The sequence below is a fragment of the Siniperca chuatsi genome, linkage group LG6 (genome assembly GCF_020085105.1).
Source record: "Siniperca chuatsi isolate FFG_IHB_CAS linkage group LG6, ASM2008510v1, whole genome shotgun sequence".
Classification (NCBI taxonomy): Eukaryota; Metazoa; Chordata; class Actinopteri; order Centrarchiformes; family Sinipercidae; genus Siniperca; species Siniperca chuatsi.
The window spans coordinates 17460577-17484259 of NC_058047.1; the positions used below are offsets into that span (position 1 = coordinate 17460577).

General features: G+C 40.4%; 1 protein-coding gene across 2 annotated transcripts in view; it reads left to right on the plus strand.

The window, feature by feature from the left end:
• agbl4 (AGBL carboxypeptidase 4) overlaps positions 1-23683 on the plus strand; it is a 288623-nt gene that overhangs the window by 13256 nt on the left and 251684 nt on the right. Inside the window, exon 3 of one of the 2 annotated variants that reach the window (XM_044199149.1) lies at positions 8595-8719. The exons of the other annotated variant lie outside the window; for it this stretch is intronic. Within the exon in view, the coding sequence (XP_044055084.1) occupies positions 8595-8719 (125 nt within the window). The remainder of the gene's footprint in view (positions 1-8594; positions 8720-23683) is intronic. 2 annotated transcript variants of the gene reach the window in all.

The following is a 23683-nucleotide window of genomic DNA, read 5'->3' on the forward strand; positions in this document are numbered from 1 at the left end:
TAAATATGGACCGATCTGATTAGCACACACAATACTGGACTGAAAAAGCACCATTGGCAAAGTAAGTTACAAGAGGGATTTTGGACATTAGAGATGGAAATCAAGTGTTTTAAGTCCGAGCAGTGTTCCTTCCTATATGGCCGACTCCAGTTCAAGAACCATTTACTGCTGTATTGGATTAATGGGCTTTACCTCATTTGAGAAACTGTTGTCCAATTTGCAGTGATTTGTTTGCTCTTGAATGGCAGGACATAGGCACTGGAAAGAAACACTGTCTTGGTTAGAAGAATACACTTGCTTTTTGTCTGGTTCTCTTGGATTTTCAATGAACTGTGTTTTCTGTTCTTACCTGATTTTTTTTCTTGCTGACCTATTGGTTATTGGCCAGTGATTTCTTGCCTCCCTTGTTTCTCTTCTTTTCTTGCATCGGCTCCCTGTGTTCCTGAACTCATTACAGAGCAATCAGCCCCAGGCGTTGAAGTGTGCACCCAGAGGGAGCAATAACTGTAAATAAACACTACTGCAGGCTCTCTGATAACATGTTACCAAGATGATAACAGCCCTTCTTAGCAGGCCTGTTGACCTTCTCCTTGCCTTAGGCTTGCCAAGGACTCCTCAGCTCCCTACGCTTTTATCTCCACTCCCTCCTCAACCACTGGAGCCGCTGGAAAGATTACTACTGAGGAAGAGAGGAAAGGAAGGAGGGAGTTACACAAAGAGAATATATAGAAGAGAAGAGAAAAGAGATGAGGGTGAGAGTGCTTGGAGAAGACACAAAACAAGATACAGCAACAAAGAGCCGACCTGGGCAGTTGTCCCTCTGCCAGTGCCGCCACCTCCTCTGTCCGTCCTCTGTCTTTGTAGGGCTCAACATAATTAACTTGTTAAAAGATAGCATGAAATTGGAACAGACTTGTATTTACTCAGTGGCCACCAACACACAGGACACACCAAAAGCAAAAGATAGAGAGAGAGGGGGAGAGTGACAGACGGATGGGTAGACAGAAAGGAAGTGACAGAGAGAGGGTGAGAATCGAGGGATGGCAGTGCCCAAATTCTGACAAAAACATCATCCGACCAGCTAACCCACCGTTTTAGGCTTGAGAAACAGATGAAAGTGAAGATTGCAATTCCTCATGGTTCACTCCCCAATACTAATGCAGAGTGTCTGACAGTAGCATGTCCAGAGCTGTGGGGCTAAAGCACTGTCTGGATGAGATTGATAATACAATTAAGCCAGTCCTAGTATGAATGCATCACTATGACCCATTACTACACCAACCGCTTCAGATGGAGCATACCAGTCTAGCTCTAGGGCCTCTTGGACGGAAAAAAATACAATTATAAAATGCTAGCTAGAAAATGTGTTCTCTTTAGAATGTGCAGGCAGGCCTGTACATCATCAGATATGTGTGGGCTGCCTGCATATCTCACTGCTGTCCCCGGGCCCAGCTTTCTTCATCTATATTGAAACGAGGAGCTCACTGGAGCATAGATGGACTCACAACAATATGATTTTTTCCATTTATTGTCCCCTCTTATTGTCTGGTCTTATCCTGGTTTTGTTGTGTATTAAGATTATTTTCACAACAATTTCCACATAATGTTTACAAATACACAAGCACTTATTGTGTGTGTGTGCGTAGCTATATAAGACATCAGACAAGATTATTTTAAATATTAAAATAAAATGAAAATGCGTCTTTTTATTCAGACAATATTGTGAACAGCAGAACACCCAGTCAGGGCTATGGTTTTTAAACAGAACATGTTCTTAGTAAAGTGTAAGGCAGACATTTTCAAAACTTGCAAAGGATTCAAAACTTAGCATATTAAAGTTATGGTTTGTTGCTGAGGTGTTTCTCTGAGAGCCTCACTGCTCGTTCCAGGGGTTGGGTCTAATTGCTGGTGGAAGTGGAAGTGCTTGCACTATGTGTACTTTATCATATGGTGATAAACTTAGTTTGTGGTATATCCTGTCTTTGTTGGCACTGATCTTCAACAAATCAGTTTCTGAACAGTATACATCACCTGTCTGTTTCTTGTTGAACTTAAAGTAATGTTAGCCTAGTCCCATTTGGGACTGTGTCATTCACGTCCAATGACAGATTGCAGCTCTGCCAAAGCATCACCTACCTCTTTTGTCCACAACAGCTCTTTATATTTAAGGTTGTTGTGACTGTTGAGCTGTCACTTTCTGTGTCCCTACAGGGAGAGGTCATCTCTCCCTTCTAGCTATCTGGCGTATGATACCAAAACAATAGCTTTCAACTCAACCAACCCAATCAATCAGTGTTTATACTGTTCATATTGCCCAGCCACAGTATCTCCCTATGTCATGCTCTTTTTAGTACTAAATTCCCTCTTTGCGTTTCCATGGACTGTGCGTCCTTGTTGAGCCATGGCAGAGGGCGTCCTAGCAGTCACATGTGGGTTTGTTGCTGGGACAAAACAAAATGAAGATACCTACTCGAAGACTGCTGAAGCCTCATATTAGCTTCATTTTAACTTTTCAATGTCCCCATTTTTTACACTGTAATTGTAATACGAAGGTATCTCTACAACCCATAACTCTTTCAAATTACATATGACATGTGAGCATTGAGGATGCCCATAAAAAGTCTGTGTAAAACCACAATTTGTGGTTTTTACACTTCTTTTTTTGTACAGATTAAACAAGCTTGATATAACTTGTTAGTTAGTAAGCTTCAGAGGTGCTGAGAGGCAGCTTTTGACAGAGCCAGGTTAGCTGTTTCCCCCCTGTTTCCAGTCTTTATGCTATGCTAAGCTACCCGGCTGGCTGTAGCTTCATATTTACCGTACATGGCATAAATCTTCTCATTTAAGTGTTTTCAATGTTTTTAAATGTCGAACTATTCCTTTAAGAGTGACTTGGAAAAACATCTGAACTCATCCTTTAAACTGTTTTAAAGCTAGACTGCAGTTTAGTATACCTGTTAGGTAGGTAGATTGTAGAAACTTGGAGGTGACCTCTTTAATCTTGCCTGCAGATGAAGTGATAAGGCATCAGGGGAGAAGGCAGGCTTTAAGAAGTCATGAGGCAGGAGATTGATGTTGCCTCGGTGACAACTTGCCTTTAGATGAGGGGGAGAGAGAGACAGTGAGAGAGAGACAGAGAAAAACCAGACGTTTAGCTGCAGGTCTAAGCTGAGACCCCTTCACTATGGCTGCTGCTGCTGCTGGCTGGAATCAATTCTACCTTTATCAGTCCCCCTCTTCTGTGTCCAGGAATCCTCCTCACACCGCAAAGCAGCCGGGGGGAGAACTGATGTGTTTTCCAATAATGAAATGGAACACAGCAAAAAATAAGTTTAAAAAGGTGCCTGGCTGGTCTCCCTCAGCAGTACAGCACTCTTTTAATCTCTAGTCTGGTGTTTAAACATAGTTGTGGCCTTGCCTATATGCCAGCTAAAAGAAGCTGAATGTATTATTCGATGTGAGTGTGCGTGTGTATGTGTGGATTGGGGGTGTTTTTTTGGACAGCACTGACTACACTGCAGGCATCTACAGTAGGGATTGTTCATTTTGGTATATCAAAACTAATTGCTGTAAGAAACATTCATCCTTATACCAAATATATGTCATGTATTTTTCCTGGTTATACATATAACAGAAGAATTGTGATTAAACTTGTGTGTGAAAATATGTAAGATTTAGGACATGACAGCCCACATGTCTGCTAAGTAGGAAGCACTGTAACCACACAGTCTATTTCATTTTGAAACAACTGCCTATTACCATTCTAATGGCTGGTCGTGTGAGTGAGTTCCACCTCAGGCCTAAGGCAGGCAGGCCTGCTGCGGCTGTACGATGATCTATCTGCATGGCAGAAACCATCCATCCAGTGGATAGCTACAGGCTGCAGGCCGGCCCATTGTGTGGGCTGAGCACTGTGACTGCTCCCTCTTGTACCTCCATAATGGGATTACATTAGCCAGGTTCTTCAGCTCCCTCTCCAGCTCTCTCTTTCTCTCTCTCATACACACACACCTACAAACACACACACACACACACACACACACACACACACACACACACACACACACACACACACACACACACACACACACACACACACACAGTCTGTGAGCCCATGTGTGAATGACTGACTGTCCACTTGGCCACCTCATGTCTGCACCCTGTTTACTTGCCTATGGCCCTGTGTAATGATGCAGGTTCCATAGCCATTTTACAGACACTTCTGTTTTCAGCAGAAACACATACTTTTCTGTTATTTCCCCTCTTCTTGAAAAATATTTAGCCTATTTTGGTATTTTTTCTCATTTGTTTTCATGGGCGTGTGAGAGAGTTTGAGAAAGAGAGACAGACAGAGAGGAAGCATCAGAAAAAGACAGACAAAGATAGAGAGAGAGAGACAGAGGGTTTTGTTCAGGGTTTTCCTCAAGGAGAGACTGTCATGTGTAAAATCTTGTTCAGAACCAGGAATTGTGTTTTGTTGGCCTGCACCAGCAGGGCTAAGCTGCTCGTTGAAAACCAATTTGTTAATGTCTAAATGCTGCACTAGTTTTCCCTCAAGGACAAAGATTGATATTCAACATAACTTGCCAGGACACCACTGAAGAAGAATATGGAGAGCAAAGATACTCAAGAGGAATTATGCAAGAGATCTCAAGGACTAGAAATTGTTTCTTTTTTCCTCTTTCCTTCTATCTTCTCTCACTCTGTAGTTCATTAGCTTCACTTACACTAATACAGTCTGTCTGTTCCATAAAGAACCATAAATAATTCTTGACAAATCTGGTGTACTGTGCATTGCTTTTCAACATCATTCACACTCAGAATAACTTATCTTTGCTTTATCTAGCTTATCTTTAATGCTTTCAGAGGGTGTTTCAGAAAAATCACTTGGCCGTTTATGTTAGTTAAATACTAAATGATATGGGATTGATTAAAAGGGTCAGGCTGCCAGCCTACCAAAGCATTTGAATCTGGAGGTAGCCACCATAAAATTAAAACGGGGATCAATGGCGTGTCATATCTCTGCTGCTCCGCGGGCTGAACATGTAATTCTAACATTGAGGCTGCAGCCATCTCTCACGTCAGGCCTTCAAGCATCAGGCTCAATAACGCAGCCGCCCATGGCTGCTGTCTATTGCTACCCATGCTACAGTATTCACAAGCAGAAGCAGACATACAGTATATTAGTTTGGTCTGTATCTTTTGGCTCCTCTACAGAAGTCTGGCCAGTAACATTGGTACCATGATTGTATGGATATTAGTTTCTTTGGGGGTTTTATCAATTAGAGATACATAGATATTTTAAGTAGGAATTGTAAATTAAAAATTATACTGTAATCAGTATTGGCACACAACCACATAATTGTGTTTGAATTGAAAATAATTTTCAGATCATAAAGGTGAAGGTTTGTGTACCAATCAGATGCTTGCTTTGAATCCTGCCTTTTTCATGTGAGGAGGGTGTGAGAGGGTATTTTGTTAATGCTCAGCTTTGCTAACCTGCCTACAGATCTGAGATGTGTGGTGGAGGGACCTCCATGCAGTTTTTATTTCTTTTCACACACACACACACACACACACACACACACACACACACACACACACACACACACACACAAGCAGTTTCTTTGCTGGTCATTGTGCACATCAGTAGTCACTGTCTCGGTGAGTGCAACCATAGGCAGCCAGAGGGCCTCACAAGGTGCCTCTAGTAGTCTTTTGTCACACTTTCCTCAAAGAGTTCTTTTGTGGATGAACTCCTGTAAGATGACAAAGACAAACACAGTTTATTGGCTTTGGTTACACCCAATTCATTCTTAGTTGTATGAATAATTCTCAATTGTGCTGTGCAACCAGCTAGCAGTCGTTGCATTTTTTTCTGCTTTCCTTTTGTAATTTACTGTGATGTTTTGTAAATTCTTTTCATCATAAGTAATGCTAGCAAAACACCTTATTTGTGAAAATGCATTGAAAACAAAGTCAATTACAGCCACAGTTTTTGTTTCTGTATTGTCTCTGACAGCTTTTGTAGCAACCTGTCAAACCTTTTGGCTTAACGGCATACAGTAGTTTCACTCTTAGTGTGACTGCAATATAGCCATACCAATCAGAGAGAAAAATTGATTAGCAGAAGTTCTATAATACTGTGAGGATGATTTTGACAGTGGAGAGTCACAAATCAATGTATTGATTTCTGATAATGGTTCAAAAGCATTTACTTTAAATCTTAAAAAAATAAAACCGAATATAAAAAATGGAAGTTCCTTCAGAGAGTGGTTGTGTTTTCATCACTGAATAGCGTTATTAAGACTCTGATAGGAGGGATGACCTTTGGAGACCATTATCAACTTGGTCTAATAGGCTGTATTTGGCAGTGTCAGCTCAGTGAATAGCTGTGATGTTGGTAGGAGAGATGATCGATTTGATGACACATCTGTGTGGAACAGGTGCTGCTCTGCTGTCTATCTCCTGTCTTTGTCAGTGCTTGCTAGCTGCAGCTGGGTCTAGTGCAACCCTCCGCCTGCTCTTGGCTTTATCTGGTTTCAATGGCTCGTGATTGCATTGCCACCAGCCAAAAAGCCAGTCCCCTGCCACTTCTTAGCCAGCCAGCCACAGTGCAAAACAAACTAGGGCTGGACGGTAACTCAGTCATCAACTCAGTCATCTGTCTCTTCATAATAGTATCACAACAAAGTTCATATCAAGATATTGCAGTTCCCTGTTATCATGGCTAAATGAATGATGACTTACAATTGATCAAAATCTAACTCTAAGTCAGAATGTGAGATCATAAATACTTTAGAATGTATATTTTTTAGAGATCACTAAAACATTTCTCAAGGGGTCAAAAATGAGTTCAACATACTTTAAATTCACCTTATGATTTTGAATATCTGGTAAGGTAAGAACAATATGAAGATAATGTTTTGAGAGTTATCACAGATATTAATTTTGTCCATATTTCTCACGCTTAAATACTATTTGAGCAAAGTGATAAATACACATTCTAGGTTTTTCACATGTAGACCTCTAGAGTGGCTATGTTGAGAGGTGTTCATTAAATGTGCCTGCCCACATGTAAGAGATAGCTAGCCAAATGGGAAGGTCATGCAGTTGATTTCACACTTTTATTGTAGAATTATTTTCATGATGTTGTGTCCATAACTGACAGAGGAGAGCTAATTCTTACATGTATTTTCTGACATGCAGAGACATGCGCACATATACAGACAGAAAGTCAGATATGCTTAAGTCTTCCTCAGTACATGTAATTTATACATGATAAAGGTCATTTGTCAACATATAGACTTCTTGCCTCTCCCTCCCTCTGACACCTCTCTGTCATTCTTGTATTGTCTGTCTAACCTTACTTTTCTTATTTCTTATTTTCTTAGAATTTTCCTATTAGTCTATATGAATGAATAGATGAATACAACAGTTATATATTTCAGCATAGCTCAGCCACTCCCTAGTCAGCCAGTGTAGCGGTCTGCAGAGAGGGATTTTTTTCCAGGCACCAGTGTGCTGTAATGAGATGCCACTCACCATTAGTCCGCTAGCTGCGGAAGCTGTTGGTGGATGGGCTTAAAATGTAAATACGGATCAGTCATCAGCTTATTGTTACACAATAACCTCTTGCAATTTCTTTCTCACTGCTTGTGTGTTACTGTTGCATGCCATGTTGTAAATGTTGAAAGTACCACTTTAAATATAACATTTTAAACTGAAATACTGGTCTTGTTTATATTTCAGAGCACCTTGTAGTTTTTTTAATTCCTGTACAAACTAATGATAGCCCTTCTGTGGGTAGTTGCAGTGGAGCAGAGCAAAGTGTGTCCGTGTGTGTTGTGTTTGTGTTGCAAGCTGACTAGTGGATTAGCTTTGTCCGATGGCAGAAGGAGAGGGATCTACTTTGACAGTGTGGTAGTTAGCCCATCTGTCTATAATCAGCTGTGTCTGTGTGTGTGTGTGTGTGTGCTGCTGCTATGGTACTACTTGCCAACAGGTGGTCTACAGTACCCTGATGTAGAGTTGTGAGGGACATTGAGCCTTGTGGTCTGCCTAGTTTGCCAGCGAACATAACTCTTGAACAGCTGCTGGTTTATACAGCATCTCAGTTCAGCATTTAAAATGACAGAGTTGACTGGTCTCATGTATTGGGTTAAGCACAGCAATCAGTTAAAGTAAGCTGTCAATTTGTAATTTTTCTGTGCAGCTCCAACAAGAAGGCTAACACACTCTCTTTTCACCCCCCCCCCATCTTTTTGCTTTGACTCTGATAATCATTAATTTGTGCATGCACCACAAGAGTCTCCACTACATGTGTGTCCACATATAACATATCACATACAGATCACATACTTGACAGTTACTTATTGATTTAACACACCTGTCTTTGAAAGCAGATCCTCATTTTGAAGTAAGGCTGTGTTGTGTTATAGCATCATTTTCTTGTGATTGCCTCTCTTGTCTGTTTGTAATGTTTTGCACTGATTGTGAACTTTAAGGAATAAAGAGGAAATTACTGTGATTCTGTGTTGTGGACTGCTCAGTTCTACTTAATGCTAATATAAGCTGTTTCACTGCCTCTGCAGGGAACCTTGGCCGTGTTGACTACATCAGTGAGTTTGAGTTTGACCTCTTCATCCGGCCTGACACCTGCAACCCCCGCTTCAGAGTCTGGTTCAACTTCACAGTGGAGAATGTTCGTGAGACACAGGTCAGCATACTGTGGTCTCGTATAGTATTACCATTAATCATAAAGAGGGTCTTCTCTCCCAATTCAATTCTGTATTCCATAACACACACATACTTCTACTTTAAGGGTGCTAAATTGGTGCAATCAAACAATAACTACCAAGTGCAGTGAATCCTCACACCAGTGCTGCAGAAATGCCCTGTTAATGCCAGGGCTCTCAAGTCGTTTCCTTCTACCATGGGTGTGGCCTTCCTGATAAGGGCGTGTTATGAGTAAAACTGGTGGTGTGCAAACACCTCTTCACGCTAACGTCGTTCTGATTATGACGATAATGATATTAAGTACAAGTTCAGTATTAAATCACAAGTTAGCAAGGGGCTTTCGGTGGTCTAGCATTAAAGGCAGTCCTATGAATGTAGCATGAGATGCTGCCTTCAAAAAATTAGAAATATATCAATTTATAATGAAATTAATGCTTAATTATTATCTCTTGTGCACAACAAAATTAATTTGTTAACCGTTGAACTAAAGTAAATAATAATAATTGAGCCCATTTAAAGATCCTGTGTTTCCCTCTGAACATTATTGTTCAGGAGCAGTGCGCTCAGGTTTTTTTTGGAATAGGGTTTTGGCTACTGCATGTCAACAAGGCTATGTTGAGCAGAAGATGTTGCTGGTATGAAACAATGCTATGTTAAGGTATGATATGGTTTCATATTTTCAGTAGTCTAGAGTCATACACATACAAACTGTCACGCTACCTCCCTGAATGTCCTCTAACACATCTCAGCGCATTAGAAATTGATTTAACACACCACACAGTTTGTGCCCATAACACCACCAAAGATGTTTCTTCTCAGAACTGAGTCTTGTTGCAGCATCCAAGCTTGATTCTGCCACTAGCAAGCTCTGAGCTCTGTGATTGGCTGACAGAGGTGGTCACATACCACAGAGATACACTGTATGTGGGTACAGTGAGTGTGGCTTCAGGGAGATGGAGGCTTGTTCTACCATTTAAATATATCTTTGCAGGATAAGTAGAAGGTAAAACTGACAATATTGGCATTTAAGATTGACTGCTGCTATGTAATTTGCGCGCATACAAGCTTGTCAGGCTTTGCTTATGAAGCAAACAAAAAAAGAGAGATAAAAGACAGACAGTCTGAAGACAGCCAAATATAAACACACAGGGAGTAAGATAGAAAGAGGGAGGGAGAAAGAGAATGACAAAGATGAGAGTGAGAAAAAAGCAAATAGAAAGCAATAGGGAAAAAGGAAAAAAAAAAGGGAAAAAAGGCAGAAAACGGCGAGGATGAATCCACAGCATGCTGTTGCTGCTGTCTTCCTGTAGAGTGTCCAACCCAGCCTATCTGAGGCTATCAGGCCTATCAGCCCATCTCCCTGCAGTGCTGTAGTCAGCACTAATCACATTTTATGGCTCTGAGATGAATGGGAGGCCTCGGCTCGGAGCCGGATCGATCCCAGGGCCAGATAGACCAGCACCAGCAGCCTGCAGCCTGGGCCAACAGGATATTTGCTGTTGTGGCAAAATGATAGAGAAAGTGTGAGAGAGAGACAGAGAGGAAGTGTTTGGGGAGGGGAATATGACACAATAAACGACAAAAGATTGATAAATATGTATATGAACACAGTATGTACAGTGCAAGCTTACAGGTGACAAAAACAGGTGAACAACCATTTCCTTTGCACACTTCCACGCTCTCTCTCTATAGGCCCCCTCACAAGCTTCTTTCATAGAAATCTGTTTCTTATCTGTCCAATTTCCTTCTTCAAAGAGGCCTTGTGTGAATTTAATCTACTCCAGTAGAAGGTGTTGTGGTTAAGTGCTGGTTGTGCATTTTGCCAAGGTGTGTGTGTGTGTGTGTGTGTGTTTGTGTGTATACAGACACTGTGATTAGATTGTGTCTGTGTGCCTAGAATCGTCAGAATGCACATAAATCTTTAGTTTACATCCTAATGGTTGTAATATTGTTATGATTTGAAACAAAAATAAAACAGAGAAAACAGACAAAGAATAATAGCATGAGTAAATAAACCAACTAAGTGTAGCTATGTGGGGAGAGGCTGTGCTATAGAGATATCAGTTGGTTCCAGGGGAGAACTGGGCTGTTGGAGTGTTTCATCCAGCTAAGCCTTGCTAACTCTCAGCCTGAGCCAGGGGAATGGGGAACAGTAAAAGCCTGTGATATTGGAAGTGAGATGGCCATTTTGAAGGAATGTAAGCTGGTGAAACAGATTTGGTCTGCCTCAATCAGCTTAGCAGCTTTGTGGAAATTGGCTTCACCGTAGTACCGGTTATGATGGATGGCTGGATGGATGAATGTCTCTTTTTTGTATGTCCTTTCTTTTTTTGTGTTTTTTCGAACCACTCACTTACCTCTAAAAGCTAAGACCAATTCTGGTTACGTTGGTTGCAATGACCGGGACCATGAGACACTATTTGAGGTTTTGCTTGGTTGCAAAACACAAGCAGAATAATTGGTCTGAATCTCTACTGGGCCACAGGGAGACAAAGATTTGGTGGCACAGTGCAATTTTGGTGTCTGTTTTGGCATGAAAGTGCATCACATCTGTGTTTTGTATGGAATGTTTGTACAAGACAAACTGTGTTTTAGTCAGTTTTACTGACGGTATGATAAATTACTTACAAAAGTTACTTACTACTTGCTACTAAGTCACAACTATTGGAAGGATTGTCATGAAATGTGGGACAAACATTAATGTTCCTCTCAAGATGAATTGTAATAAATTTGGTGATCCACTGACTCCTCATCTAGCGCCATCATCAGTTTAAAACTTAATTTAATCATTTATGACCAAATACCTGTAAAACTAATGACATCCCCATTAGCCTTAGCTGTACTTTTTGTTAACTGGTAATTAGCAAATGTTAGTTAACATGCTTAACTAAAATGGTGAACATGGTATACGTGTTAGCATGCTCCAATGACTAATTTATTAATTGACAAGTAATTTTAGCACTACCCAACAAATGTTACATACTTATATTTTCTGTAGTGTTTCCCAGTTCTATGGAGGGAGGGGCGTGAGTCTAGAGCTAGTTTGGATTGACTGGGGGGCTTATGCCTGAATACATCAAAGGTATCAGAGATTGGCATCGTTGACTTGATTTTCATCAGTAATTTTCACTTAATTCAACAGTATAGAAAACACGTTAAGACAGGAGGAAACAGGTAAAGCAGAGGAAGAAAAAAGAGAAGAGGGAAAATACTGTAACAGCAGAGATGAAAATTAATGTTTGTTTGTTTACAGTGGTCTGATGTATAGAATCATATTGAAACATAAGCTTCAATCATATTTGTGGGTGCCCTTTTTCCATCCTTGTAGCTGCTAATCTTGCCTTTTTGAAACATGAATACATTATCTGGTCCATCTGTCTTGGTCATCCTACAAAGATGGGCTTGATGTAAACAAACCTGAATTCTACAAGCATGTTAAAGTTTAGCCATTGTCGAATTGCAGTACTCATCATTCATGTTCTAACTCACATTTTGTTCTACACAATGTCATTTGAATAAAATTACAAGAACTCAATAACATGGGACCTTTAAAAAGTTTTGCCTCCTCTGTCCAAACTGAGTGAGTTTTAACTTGACATGTAGGTTCCAGCTACCACTATTTCATTTCAGCTTCTGCCTATGTTATGACCAGAAACCACTGGATGAGTTGATATGACACCCCATTGGGTAAGTTGATATGCCATTCCATTCTGCTGTAGGGGTGTGCTTGATGTCAGGCTCCATGAAGGGCACGGCTGTGAGCTATTATCATAGGAGCCTTCAGGGAGCCATTCATAGAAGACAGGCAGTAAAACCGTGCGCCAAGCGCCTTCAACTCCTCCGACTGCTGCAGGGGTGATTTGTAAGCCTCACTTGTCCAGGGAAAGCACAGTGCAGGGCGGTTACTCTCCATAATCAGGAAAGAGGACGAACTGAAGCAGAATAGGCCATGTGTTACCTAGAATCCCTGAAGAGCAATTATCACTTTACTGTTCCAGACAATGCTCACCTATTTAAATTCATCATCAGTGATGTTATGTAATTTGTCGTGGGGGATAAGTTGGATGGCACATTAAGTTAAACATTAAATAGGATGTTAAAACTATCACGGAACCATTATGGATCGTGTCTTGGTGACACTAATCAACCAGTCCTAGTTTTATGCAGCTGCTGTTTTTCGCAGAATGTGATTGGTTTAGGACCAGTTCTATAAATTAGTACAATATTATATCTCAGATATCACATGTCATAATGCCTAATTGGGTTTAAAAGGTCTTCAAACATCCTCTACAATGTGTCATTTTCTAAATGTGTAATTTACTTATCAGTTTGAAAGATACATCATTAATATTCTGATGTCTTGTGCTAAAGCAGAGAAAAAAGAACAAAGTAAAGGAGAATGAGTGAGAGACAGAGAGATAGGGAGAGGGCAGCGCACATGCAGGGTAATGGATGTGATGCACATTGATTTTTTTTTTCCCATACAGAAGAGACAGAGGCAGAAAGAGAGGGTTTGGAGGAAGAGGAAGGGCAGTGGTGTATTTACGATAAATGACTAGTTCATGTAAGCAATACATTTCCCTCCCATCCTAAATAGAGCATGTTGGCAGCAGTTCTGGGAAATCAGCTGCTGATTGTGGTGTGTAACATCAATGCCAGCCTGTATAATAGAAGTTCTTATCTGAGCACACTGCTTCATCAGCTCTGAACAATGTTCTGGTGTAGAAGGCCTATCTCGGGCCATGTCTATGTGGACCAACACATTAAACTTCAACCCTGCTCCTCCCAGTCTTCTCAGGTTTGCAGAAGTGTATAGGGACACTCTACTCTCTCTTGTCTATTCCACCGTCTCATCCTTCCCTTCTTCCGTGCTCCTTTCATCTCACCACCGTCATGCCTGTGTTGTGATGTCCTTCAGCAGTGACAGAGGCAGAAGAGGACAGGCAGGTCTCTAGCGAGCACTTTTGGATGAACGTGGGCAAATCATTGCTGTAGCGTGACCATGAGCGTGCACTGCAGAAAGCTGGTTGCTGGTGGTTTCTCGTGGCAGGACCACATTGGGTCTGCCTATGGGAGGGCTTGCTGCATATATAGTTCTAGGATTAGACGCCTGCTCAGCCATAGGCACTTTTATCAGGTCTACCCATACTGTCAACAACATACACATGCAAGAGCTCATGCAGACTCACAAAGAAAAGATTCATACTGTCAAACTCACACACACAAACTTACTTACATGCTTGTCAACATGTCTGCTTGTCTCCTTGCACTGTCTGTCTAAAAGACTCCACACATAGGCAGGCCATGTCATTTTTAGTCTTTTGCATTGCCTTCTCTTTCCCTTCTGCCTTATGTAGCATATGGCACAAGGTAGATAGGTATGTATCGTGTGCTTGTGGTCTTCTTCTTCTTTGGAAGTTTTTAAGCGTCCCCTCTCTGCAGTCTCCAAAGGAGAAACAGTGGCTTCTGTGTGACTCTGCCAAAGGGATTATTTCACTTCAGACACAACACATAGGCCCAGAAAGTTTAGGAACCTAGTTTCAAACCCCGGAAGGAAGTTGAGGAAAGACTTGTGTGGTTTTGAAAGACATACAAGACATCAGACAGTTGTGTCAGGGAGCGTAGGGTATCGTAAGTGACCTTGTTCTGTAAACGCGAACTAAGACATCCTTCCTTATTGTCAAGGCTGATGCCCCCCAGATCACTTTATAATGACATGGACAAAAGGATATGACAACAGCACAGAATGAATTTTCAAATTGTCTCCCTGATAGCAAAATTAGTTTTCCCTGGGTTATCTCTGCTGACGCAAGGTTCCTTATCAAAATTCATTGCCTTATTTTTAGCTTGATTCACTTTAAAAAGGAGGCACAGAGCTTAAGGGTATGTTTTGAAATAAAGCAGACACACTTTTTATTACGCATTTGGATTCACTTTTTTCAAACAGCAGAGACTCATGCATAGCACTTAGCTTACAGTTTTCAGAGACTTGTAGGGTTAAAAATACAATATATATGCATAATATTACAGTTTTTCCCCTTGATCTGTCACAATTGTCTCTTACAGTAGTACTCTTTTGACAAAATACAAAAATAAAAACACCTATAGTCGAGTCAGCATATGAAAGTGTGGGAACTGTGTGTTTGTGTGTGATATGCCATGAAACAGCTTGAAGTTCATGACATGTTTGGCTTGCATGGAAACGTCTGTAGATGGGTTGGAGTGTGTGTCCATCAGGACAGTCATCAGTGGGCCATCCATTTGGAGCCCAGAAGCATGGCAGAGTGAGATGCTGCTAAAGTGGACTCTAGGCGCTAATTTCGCGAATCAAGGCGCAGAGTGCAAAGAGCAGTCAAGTGCGCAAAAGAGGGTTGGCGAACTTTTGTATTTTCATGGCTGCAGGTGCATAACACACCTCGGAAACATGGCAGGATTAGAAAAAATCTATTAGAAAACTGTGGTCTAGTGCAGATTGCAGATTGTTTTATGATTAGTAAAGTTTCATCACACGGCGCGGAATCCATGGTTAAACTGTAATCTGTCGCTGGATAGGCAGTGACACTGCACTTACTGTGTCTCTTTGCCCACTACAGTTCATGGTCTGTCACCAAAATGCAGAACAAGTAGGAAAATACCACTTCGCTGGCATAAAACTTTACTTATGCTGCGTGCCTGCATGAAAATGGAGCTGTTTGTCCCTGCCTCTAGTTCTTATCACAACACCCACTTAGCTTAGATTAATGCATAAACATACACTTAAAGGCACATAATATATTTACCTCCAACAGTACACACACAAGCACAGACATTCACTCAAAAAAAACCCCTGTAAATCCTACAAGGAATTAATTCATACACACTAAAATAAAGAGCCCAGTTTGCAGTTTGAAATGGTGTGTGTCTTTTGATAGTTTTGACTTGAGGGCTGGTGGTAGCAGACCTCCACAGTCCTTGAATAGAGAGAGCAGGGTTGCAAGCCACAGTATGGAAAAAAAATAAAGGGTTTAGGGCAATGAATGCAGGCAGAAAAGATGGAAGGAAGAGAGAGTGAAAGATAGAGAAAAAACAGGAGTGAGGGCCTGTAAACTGTTCTTTTGAGAGATCTGTGGCTGTTTATAAAGACGGTCTTGTGTTCGATATGGACACATCCTTTTCAACATTTCTTTTACCTTTAATATTGGTGCAGCTAAATGGATAATGTTCTGGATATTTAGCACATTTTTTAGTGTTTATTAATTTAATATTGCTGATTTATGTTGATTAATGACAATTTGTAACATGTTGCTATTTATTTAGTTTGACCTAAATAGTCAAAACAAATTTGTGTAAATATCTAACCTGCCAACGAATGGCACATTTGTCACACCTTTAGTCATATCAGGCCTAAAAGTCATTTGAGCAACAAGGATAAGATGCTAGCATTAGGTGTATTTCCATCCACCTGTTTTTATGCGCATTTTCAATTTGTGCATAAAAAAACCTGAGTGGAAACGCTGAAAGTTCAAAAAAGTTTTTATGCTTGGCTGAGGTGGAAAAGTTGGTGTATTGATAAAAGCAAGATCCGACAAAGTGCAATGGAAACAGACTTACCGAATAAATAATGATGTACATGAAGCATGTGACTTTAGCATCCGCTGAAGCTTCCGCTCCACTGAAGAGACGAAAAATAGTGGCAAACTAAAACATCAGATCTGTGTAGAGCGATGAAGAGACTTTCCCTTAAATCAATACATGAAATAAACATAAATGCCTTATTTCGAAACTTTTTTTTACCTTGTTTTTCACCGTTTTCACCGACTGGCGCTCTTTTAATTACGTCATCTTGTTGCGCCCTCTTTTTTCTGCAATGTGGCAACCGACTGGAGAATTGGCACCACCTACTGCTTATCTCAATGAACCAACTCCTAATAATTGCATAATGGTAGTGAATGGAAACAGGCATTCATTCGCCTTTTCTTTTGCTGATTTTCTCAAATTTTGGTTAAAATTTGCAATACATTTAGATGGAAACATGGCTATAGAGAAAAGAGGAAAAGAAACCAGGAAAGAGAGGGACAGTGGTGACCAGGGGGGAAGGAGAAGAGTATTGCTAAGGTTTCAGGGGGAGGCATGGTATGGTGGCTCAATAAGGGCCTTGTGGAGCTGCTGTGCATCTGCATGAAATGATGAGCCTGGTGTCAGGACATGGATCATCCTTTTACACCGAGTAATGAATACAGATTGCACACCGGATAGAAAGGCTCTGCAATCTGCTGCACCACAAATGAAACAACTGCCGTTCTAATCAAATAGTCTTTTCATGCCAGCGCAGCCCTCAACTTGGGCTAAATTCAATTCCAGATTCACAGATTTGTGGGTTGGGGGTTGGAGAGACGCAGGAGGCAAGGGGGAGTTATAAATGTTGTAATTAGAGTATTATTTAATGTGTATGTGTGTAGACGAGTGTGATGTGTGTGTATGTTGGCGTGAAGAGGGGGGGGGGCTCCCTGGCATCATGTTGTCGTTAACCACTTGGTTATTTTAGATAGCAGTTGGAGGAATGGGTCCAATCACAGTAAACACACACACAAACACACACTCATGCACAAATACACACATTTAGCTAATTATGCCAACTAGTGGCTTGGGAGAACACGTTCTCTGTATTCTGTATTTAGGGAACAGCGAGGAGCTTTGAAGGAGAGCCGCAGTGCCTCTTTGATGCTGTTTTTGTTTTTTTGTTTGTGTGGTTTAATAATTTAATCAAGCCAAACGTCCTCCTTCTCTCTGTAACTGTCTGTTCGTGGAGGCTAATTACTCTGCAGATTGTTCTCCTGGTGCTAGAGATGAGAGTTTAGATCCAGAGGGGGGGAAGGGGGTGCTGATGGTTGTAATTTAACAGTGTGCTGATGGGCTAAGCTGTCTGTCGACTGCTGTTTTATTGTTTTGGGAGGCTGCTGACGAGCTACTATTCTAATATGCACCATCTGATGAGAATGCCTGCAATGTAGTGCATTGTCTTTCTTTTCCATTTGCTATCTATCTATCTATCCATCCATCCATCCATCCATCCATCATTTGCTAAAGTTCAAGTATTATTGCTACATAATGACATTTTAAAAAGTGTGTGTGATTACTAAGAGCAACAACTTATTGCTTGCTAAGTTGCAAAACTATAAGTAGAAGGGAATATTTAAAGAGGAGTATCAAAGAGAAAACAAATATATAGTGAGATTAGATAAGATGAGTGGTAGCAAGTATTATTATTTTACAAATACAGTGAAAAAGAAATACCCATTAAACTGGTGAAATTCTCTATGATTTATTGCTATTGATAAATAGCTAACCTTGCTTCTAAATCTTTGCAATGTTTTAAGAGCTATCTTTGCCATAGCCTGTGATTGATAAACTTTAATAAATTACAGAGAAGACAATCTACCTTTACCATTTGCTGGAAACCTGACTGTATTAGTCTGAAAGCCACACAATTTTGCCGTGTTTGTGGTATCACTAGCATCACAATGCCTACCATTTAGGCTTAAGGCTTTAGGATCCATTCCAACATACTGTATGGTGACTGACACACCACATCAATGAAAAGATCAGAGCTTCAGCTTTCATTTAGTGTTCACAGCGCACTGCTACAATATTCCTTTCTGTTGCTAATAAAAGTTTAATAAGACGTGATATACACTGTGGATCGTAAGGTGGTTAGAGTTAAACCCAAAAACCACAGATTTAACTGTCTATGATCTTTGTCTTATTGCATGCTGAGCTTCTATCTGAGCTTCTTTCTATACGTCACAAATCTTACAACATGGCTCAGTCAAATTCCCTGTTGCTGTCTTTAGTCAGCAATAACAACAACTGACCGTTCTGCCATAGTCTTGAAGATTTCATCCCCCATCTAGAGCTGGGCCAAATTGTGTAACTGATTAGATTTCAATGCTGCTGGCTCTAATTAGTGTTCATGTAATCAAATCAACAGACAGACTAGATTAGTGTGTACAACTCTACTGTATAATGTTACACACACTACAGGGGATGAATACATCCTTGTCAGAAATTAATTGTGCATGTGTTTGAAAGTCATAGTGGAGAGGTATGAGCTGGTGCCATCCGCGTACAGCATTGGGGCTAGATGCATTGTAACCCTAGCTCTCTGATCATGGGCTTACCCAACTCAGTATAGAGTACAGAAATGTGCATATACTGGCTTGGGTAATCAAGACAGACCTACCAACACTTTGAAGCATGTTCTGGGTAAGTGGCTGTTGCACTCTAACTAAGAGGACATGGGGACCTGGGTTAGAAGCAGACTATACATGGTTGGGGCCAGGGTCCAAAATTAGCACTCGCCAAATGCGAGTAAAAATGTATGTTGATGAATAAACCGTTGCTGAAATAGGCAGACTTCACTACAAACTCTAATCACTACAACACATAAGTTGATTGACCACATTTTATTTTGCATCGACTCAGCACACGGGTGGCGACATGCAACGTATGACCTTCAATAATTTTATTGCAATTCTTTGATTGACCCTCGCTGAGCTACCTGGCTCGATTACCAGTACACGTGGCCAATGGTACTGGTAATCGAGAGAGTCGTACCACAGAGGAGAATTTCGTGCTAACCACAAAGAGAGTCTGCAACATTTATACATGTTGCTGTACTGAAACTGAAAGCTAGAATGCAAAACTCCCTTTGATTCTAGAGAGGCAAAAAGCAAGTTCTTCAGTTAATAAAAAAAGGCATGGCAATTTAAGGCAATATTTACCCTTTCTGTTCCAAACATCTTATAAATGTGTTATAATAATGATGTAAAATAGCGTATCTCACTGGTGTTGTTGTTATTGTGGTTACTATTTTTGAATGTGTGAGACTGGAAGCCAAGAAGCAGGGAGTGGTGTAGTATTGGCTGTTGAGGGTTGTTTCAGTTCTGATTTGATGTTGCAGTTTTTTGGAGGGGGACACTTTCAGACTGTGCTCACACCCCATGTGGTTAGGTCAAGCCAGTTGGGCTAATTTACTCTATGCGCTGTCAGTGACACTGGGTGTGGGGCTGGCTGCTGGTGGCATGCCGGCCCAAAGAGCATGCTGTGAGGAGAGACATTTATAGCTTCTCCAGCAGCAAGTGCGTACATGCTCAGTCACTAATACACTCATATAGTATGATATAATGTGTTGGCGTTGGAGCTAGAGTACAGTATGTGTGTGTGCATTTGTGTGTGTGTATGTGTGATGGGTTGCAGCTCATGCAGAGCTCTGTCTCCTGGCAGCACCTGGGGTAGGTGGTGTCACGTTGTGCACCACCATAAATCAAGAGTGTGGTCTCAAACGTGTGTGCGTGTTCTGTCCATCTTTGGTGCCCCTAGGTATATATTCAGAATTTCAATAAAACAAAACAGCGATTATTCAGGCTGGTTGGCTCAAGTGTATGTGTATGTGTGAAAGTGTGTGTGTCTCTGTATGTGTGTGTGTCAGAACCCCTGGGGGATCCAACTTCCTGTTCTGTGATTCCTTGGTCACATCTGCTATGAATGTTTCATGTTTTGCTGGTACTGGTTTTGCCACACACACACACACACACACACACACACACACACACACACACACACACACACACACACACATTAGCATCAGTATCCTGCAAAGTGAGTAATTTCCACCATTAGAGAATTCCATTTACTTTGACATTGTTTATCCTCAGAATTATTATTTTTGTCAGTACAAATGTATTTTAGTCATTCACTGCACAAATATGGTAAACCAAAAACTAGATTTAAAAGAGTTAGTCAAATAACAGTCACATGATTATTGCATTTATGACATGTGTCTTACATTGTTGATATCCATATAAACTTGTGTATTGGTTAGAAAATTCAAATAGCAGTTATAAACTACATTTAAGAAGTCAGTGTGATTGTTGGTTGGTTTATGTGGGTAAGCCCCGGCCAGCTTAGGACAGGGAATACCTGAGGCTGCTCTAGAACCTGGTCAGAGTAGGCTGGGGATCAGTTATTTTTGTCACCAAAACTGCACTGCCACACCTGATTTGTATTGACAGTCCTCTTTTTGGAGTGCTTCCTGCAGTTTAAAAGCAATGTCATGGAGAGCCAAAATATTACCAAATAGCAGCAGGTGGAAGTACCATTTTGCTGGTGAAAGGCTGATCTGGTATGAAAACAGGGCCCTAAGTGTTACGTTTCATACAACATCCCTGCCAAAGATACCCAGACAATTTAAGTGTCCTATAAAGTAAACTTTATAGGTATTCTCTCTAAAACATGATTCAGATCGGGGATCACAGTATGATAGAGACACCTTACTGCTTTGTTCAGCCTGCATGTGTGATATCTCCACCATGGCAGCAGCTCTGCTAGAGAGTTTTTGAGAGTAAACAGATGTTGTTTGTCTTTCTGATGTCGAGATTTAGCATCTCCAGGGATGAAGCGGACCTGTGCTTTCCTGTAAGCTCACAAAGGAATCAGACATGGAAATAGCTCAAACAGATGAACACTGTTTCACAACAAAAGTGAGACTAGGTTTTTTTACATTGCAGTGCTCATGGACAATTTGGTCTTGTGGTTGTGTCTCTTGTTGAAATACAATACATATGGTTCAAAGGATGGTCTCTTCTCTTGAGTGGGATTTAGACATATGTCATTTTCACATGCAGTATACGCTCTGTTTACATAGTTTTTCAGATTTTCAAATTATGTTTTTTTTTTTATTCACCCTTGACATTTTTTTCTTTTGCTTACTGACACTTTGTGAAATTCAATTAAATAAGTATAGATTGAATATTAAAATCCACAAGTTACTTTAAAAGCCCCTGGAATTAATATAAGATAAACAAATAACTAATTTAGCGTTCTAATGTCAGCCATCATGCTGTGATTGTTAAACTCGCATAGGTATTAATGGGCTATAATGAATAGCAAATATGTTGTTTGAGGGTAAACTATCCCATAGCACCAAAGCTGTGTAAAGATAGTTTTATATGATGAATTTGATTATTCTTTCTAATACAGCTGGGATGCCTGTATAGATAATAGCTGTAGAGGTACATAAATAGCAAGAAACAGTGTGTTCCCCTCCACTTTAATTGTCCTATCATTGTTAGCCATCATAGAACACTGACAGCCTGTGTGTGCTGTCAAACTCTGAATCCCCAAGGAAAAGCTTGCCTCTGTGGCTACTGGATCTAGCAAGCATACACATACTCAAATGAAAAGCCTGAAATGTTGAGGACCAAAGGAATGAGGGAAGAAAATGAAATGGGGGAAGACATAGATAAAAAAGACAGAGAGGAGTGGAAGTTTTGTGTATAATGAGCAGTTGGAATGTGAGGATTGCTGAATTAATCAGACTGCTAGAGCTCATACAAAGTAAGCAGAATGCTTTTCATGTGACAAATGTGTAATTAAGAATGATTTTATAACCCACCCCCCCCAAACACACACACCCCTTGATGGACTAGAGGTAGGTGGGAGGAACAAAGCATTTTTGTGCTTCCTTGCATGTGTGTGTGTGAGTGCGTGTTTTGTGTGTATGCGTTTTTAGAGACAGAGAGAGAGAGAGAGAGAGAGAGAGAGAGAGAGAGTGTGTGTGTGTACAAGTATGACAGTGAGATGAGCTGGAGGCTTTAATTACAGTCCTATAAGAATAATACCAGCCCCCATCGCTCACTGATACTGAGTGATAGGATGGGATGTTTTCATTTTGGCGTCTAGCCTTTTTTGTCTTTTAGATTTGACACCATATTTTTTCAGCCAGAACATGTGGATTTTAAAGATTGTTTTATTCAGCCCACACGCAGAAGATATTTATTTTGACTGCTCATTTTATCAGCAACAGCAGAGATGGTTGATTGCTAGCTTTGCAAAGCCTGCCTACAAATATAGTTTTACTCACTGTAGTCTGGCAAGGTTCCATTGGAATTTGTTTGGATTCCAAGAAATGTGAAGGGGTGTGGGCCAAAATAACTTTGCAGGCAACTGGATCACCCTTAAGGCTCACTGTTTGTTAATTTTTTTTTTAAATTTCCCCCCAAAAATACACAGAGCAGATAGATTGGTTTAAACTGATTTTCATCAGGATTTCATGTCACCATTCATTCAAATAGTTTAGTGCTTCCTGCTCCAAAAAGATGATATAAATGAGGTCCTGTTGCAATAAGGACAGCTTACAATACGCTTCAATTAGTAGAAGTGAAGTGAAGTGAAGAGAAAAATGGAGCGAAAACACAAATGAGATACTGATAATGCTGAGTCCCTCAATCTAAGTCCACATAAAACCCAATAAAATTCCCTGAATTTTTTTTTCATATCATCACCAAACATAATGATCACTAATCATCTTATATACAGTTAGAGCAGCACACCAAAATGGTTCTCAATAAATTTAAAAAAACTCCCCACCATTAACTGGTCTGGCTTTAGGTTTCCCCCCAAATTAAATTGGGAATTGGTTGTGTGCCTACTGCAGTATTTCTGTATTTGTGTGTGATGGGCTCTTTTGGCCACGATGTAAAATGCTGTGTAAAGAAAATGTGGAATCAAATCTTACAGAAATTAAATTAATTCAGCACTTACAGTTTATTTCATCATCTTTTCTTTCAGTCTTTTGATATTTGCCAATAATAATGCTAATTTATATTCTCTAGAACCCGCAGTTCTCTGACATAACAGGAAGGTCATTGTGGGATTAAATGTTGATTCCATTATAACTTCACTTGTATATCAGAAACACATTGATAGAATGAGCTGTATGAGTATGAAAAACTTGATGTGGCATAAACTGGCAGGATCAGTTGCATCTGCTTTTTCAATTTTAAAATATATAATATTTTTTATAGCTAACAGTTAATTAAGGTCCAGTGACCTTGAAATTATAACTTTCTTTCACAGTCAGTGTGCTTCCACATTAAAAATTATGTAAGGGTGAGACTTAATGTCA